The sequence below is a fragment of the Nanorana parkeri genome, unplaced genomic scaffold (assembly GCF_000935625.1).
Source record: "Nanorana parkeri isolate BGI_ZX_2015 unplaced genomic scaffold, ASM93562v1 scaffold1739, whole genome shotgun sequence".
Lineage (NCBI taxonomy): Eukaryota > Metazoa > Chordata > Amphibia > Anura > Dicroglossidae > Nanorana > Nanorana parkeri.
In genome coordinates, this window is record NW_017308007.1 from 51,347 (window position 1) to 55,764 (window position 4,418).

At 42.4% G+C, this 4,418-nt stretch overlaps 1 protein-coding gene across 1 annotated transcript; it reads left to right on the plus strand.

Annotated features, from left to right (window-relative positions):
• Positions 1 to 221: 221 nt before the first annotated feature.
• On the plus strand, positions 222 to 1,460 carry LOC108799488 (posterior protein-like). Its single transcript, XM_018571351.1, has one exon. It carries the CDS (start codon positions 222 to 224, stop codon positions 1,458 to 1,460), a length of 1,239 nt encoding a protein of 412 aa, XP_018426853.1.
• Positions 1,461 to 4,418: the final 2,958 nt, after the last annotated feature.

Consider the following 4,418-nt stretch of genomic DNA (forward strand, 5'->3'; position numbering starts at 1 on the left):
TAAGGATTAGTGTGTGGGGGTAGCAGTCAGTTGTGTTAAGGAGACAGGAATATCTCCTTGGTGGACTATAAGGTCCAGGTTAACTTGGAACAGCTGTGTGTGTGTGTGTTTGTTTGTGAGTGTATCTGTCTGTAACTGCTTGTAATTGCGTATTCAGTGTAATTAACTAGTGTGCAGGTACTAGTTAGACAACTTTCATTGTGTCCTTCATTAGCATGGCAATGGAAGTAGTTGGAGATTTTCTTACAAAGCATGCTTCTGCTAGCTTCAGCACATGTGCAGATGATGCTTTGACCCATCAGTTTAATGATTTGTTAAAGCAATGTGATCTTCACAATGATACAGTGAAGACTAAACCAACATCTAAAAAAGGAAAAAAAGCGAGAATGGCGAATGTTTTGAGCATGTTGTTGCGAATGAGAGAGATTGCAGAACAGAAAGAGCTTCAGTGGTACACTGAAAAAGCGCAGCTAAGAGAACAGATAGAGAATGTTAGCAAGAATATTTCTGCAGTGGTTGCGAATGTGGATTCGAATTGTGGTGAATGTGATGAGCTGAGAGATGAGGTTGATCAACTGATTGAGCAAAATTGTGCTTTGGAGGATAGATGGAATGAGTGTGAAGAGCGATGTAAGCTGAGGGAACAATCTATAGCCTCAATAGTGCAGAAGGAGTCTGCAAATGAGAAGGTAATTTCAATGCTAAGGGAAGAATTGAGTGAGTCTAGAGCTCGGCTGGTCCAGAAAGATCAGGACATTTTGTCTTTAAAATCACGGTCTATGGGCAAAGGGTACAACCATTGTTGTACTAATACCTGTGGGGCACAGGAGCGAAGAGACATAATGGCGGGAGAGGAGCATCCAGTGTATTCTGCTGATGACCCTGAAGTATCTCCTAACCCCAGTACATCTCTTTTCACTCCTGAGTCACAAAGGATTGGGCAAAGACTAGAAACTTTGCGTAGTAGCACTAACACCCAATCCACAGCACTCTCTATACAGGATCGTACAAATCTGTGCCAGATATTGGGGAAATTTGACACTAGTGCTTCACCCATAAGCCTCTTTAACAGATTGGAAGCTGTAGTGATGCAGTATAATTTGGGCAATAGGGATGCTTGTGCACTCCTTCGTGCATGGCTCCCATTGCAGCTGTGTGAAAAACTGCAGCCGCCAGTCAGTATTCACAAAGGTCTATCTCCTGAGATTAACTCAAATTGGGGAAACTCAGCGGATAGAATGAAGGAATTGCAACGCATAATGGGGGGAAGAGATACTAGAGGTACAAATGCCCTAGAAAATGCCAAATTTGGGAGGGGTGATGACCCAGTCCTGTTTTGTAATGAGTATTTGTCCCTGTATAGGGCCACATACAGTTCTCCTGATATGTCTCCTGATGACAGCATTTTTTTGTACTCTATGGCTAATAAATGCGACTCTTGCCGCCGGGACTCTGTTTAAACTTGTAGAGCCGACTGTCGGCTTTACAACAGAAGCGATTCTGGCGACTTAACTGTCGCCCAAATGACTAGAAGATCCGCAGGAAAGAACAGCAGAAACCGGGATCACATAAGGTGACAGCGGGACAGAACAAAGTACCCGATGTTACATTATATGGTTCTCTTTTCAAAGAACTACAGAATATAGAAAAACGGATGACAAACATCCCGGAGGAATTTAGAATCCCACCTCCAACCAATCCTTATTGTAAACCATAGGGATGTCAGGCCCCGGTTTTGTCCCTAGTATGTCATCTTCAAGGGGACAAATGAGGCAGACCACGTATCCAGGGGGCGGTAGGGGGCCATCGCACATACGGGAGCAGCCGTCAGTTTAACTAATATCAACCTAGAGAAGAATCCTACTGGCAAACAAATTTTCCTAAGAGGTTTTGGCGAACAGCTAGTACCCTCTGAGGAATCAGTACCTGTGCCAATTGACATCGGGAGGTTATGTGTGGAACACACTCTGTTTCTTTCCCCGACGCATGAAGGTACTATTTTGGGCTTTGATTTGATGAGGGCACATGGGCTTATTGTAGATCTCTGTAATTGGGTGCTGCGGAAAGGGTCTAGGTACAAAGGCAAGGTACACATGATTATGGACAGTTGTGAAATTGCATCAGTTAAGACCGATGACATCCTTGATCCACAGGCATTTTATACAAACAGGTGACCAGCTACTGGCTGAAATTTGGTGGCAACATGACAAAGTGTGGGCAACATCTAAGGCTCAATGCGGCAAAGTATCAAACATGATTGTTAAAATTGAGGGACCAGATCCCCCACCGCAAAAGCAATATAAAATTCCACCCGAGTCGATCCCGTACATAGAACGTACAGTGGAAAATGTATTGGCCCAAAACGTCATTAAAGAATGCCAGTCAAAAGCAAACGCAGCCCTCTGGCCAGTAAAAAAGGAGGTGGGCTGGAGGCCCACTTTAGATTTTCGTGCGCTGAACAAATGTACCCCATCAATTACAAATGTAGTCGCTAAGATGCCAGATATGATGACAGCGCTTAAGCCCTCTGCTAAAGTTTATTCATCGATCGATATATCAAATGGCTATTTTTCAATTCCCATACATGAGGATAGCCAATACAAATTTGCCTTCACATTTCAGGGAAAACAATACACATTTTGCAGGTTGCCACAGGGGTTCAAATCCAGTTCAGCATACTTCCACATCTGTATGGTTGACATTCTGAAGCCGTTTTTGGAACCAGACTGTATCATTCAGTATGTGGACGAGGTTCTTTTGCAAACTGAAACGAAAGAACAGCACTATGCCCTGTTGAATGAGCTCCTGACACTGATTAGGAATGCGGGCCTTAAGTGGAACCGGAAAAAGGCTCAGTTAATGAAGGGTTCAGTGTGTTTTTTAGGTGTGATAGTTTCACAGGGGGGGGAGGACTCCTGACCCGAACAAATGTGAAACTATCAGGAAGTTATCCAGGCCAAGTACTAAGACAGTGCTAAGGCAATTATTGGAGGTCGTTGGTTTCTGCAGAGACTTCATTGAGGTGTTTGCAGAAGAGGCAAGGTCCCTGTATGATTTGCTAAAAGGGGACAAGAAATGCATGAGAAAGAGGGAGGTAGAAAAGTGGTGTCAGAACTATTGGGCCAAAAGGAATCGATTTCATAGGCCTAAACATGTCATTTTACAAATGTGTCTATGGGCATACTAGTAGCCATTTTGTCTATGTGATATGAGGTGAATATAAGTTCATTTTCCTTAAACAAGAGATGGTCAGAGCAGGAGATCGGAATGTTAGTATAAACATGCCTCCGATCGTAAATTGTGGGGGTCTCAGAAGCACATCAAGTAAGACGGTGCCAGCCTGTATGGGGCTGGTTGATTACTTTCTTTGCCTCCCTGCAAGAGATAAGAATTTCTAAAGAGTTTTTTTTTCTCTCTTTCTTTCATGAATAGACAAAGGGGCTTATTTAAAAGTTTTTTATGAAACCTTACTATTCATTGTGATAATAATAATTAGTAACAATGTTATGATAATAATATTATATTATATGTAGCATCTATCTGCCTATTTAATTGACTGATTTTAAGTAACATTTTATACATGTACTTTTATATATAACCAAACTATATTCATTATATACTGTTTGAGTGTACCCATTGAAATATATTCGTGTGTATTACTAATAATGGGGTTTTTATATTTAAGTGCAAAGAATAAGTGGGTTCATGCAGATCAGTGTAAAAGATACTGCTGATGGGAATTTGATTCTGCTCTTGTTCTTTTTTTCTAGAGACCTATTGGAGCGAGAGATTGGCAAGTCAAGGTCTCTGGAACATGAATGGAAAGATGATAAACATCTTGCTGGCCATCTATCTGGGCCACACCACCTGGCAAATTTATGCGGACGATTATTCAGGGGACTATGTGGAAGAGGAAAAGCTTGAACCAAATTATTTGTCAACATCCATTGCCTCAACAATCATGGAGTTAGTAGATCTGGAGGAAAAGCAAGGGAAGAATGATAGCAGGAAAAGGAAGGTTAGGCTTATAGTGGAAGGTCCTAGGCTACCGGAAACCTATCAATGGGGTCGCCAAGGAAACGTGCCGTATAAAGTGACATTTGCTTTTGGACGAATTAACCCTAATGTAACAGTAGGGAGAAGTGTAGATAAGCAGGGCTTGCAAACCATAATACCGGGATCTCTCCAAACGTTTGATCAAAAATTGCAACAAAGGATTATTCAAATGGTGGATATTGACCCTCGATCAACTTCCATAGAAATTCAAGTTGCCCTTAATGCACAGGATACAACTGTGTCAGCTCGCACTATACGTCGCCATCTGAATGAAAAGGGACGCTATGGTAGGAGACTCAGGTATACTGAGACCGCCGCAGCCGGGACGGATCCCGACATTACTGTCAAGATCCACCCAGCTG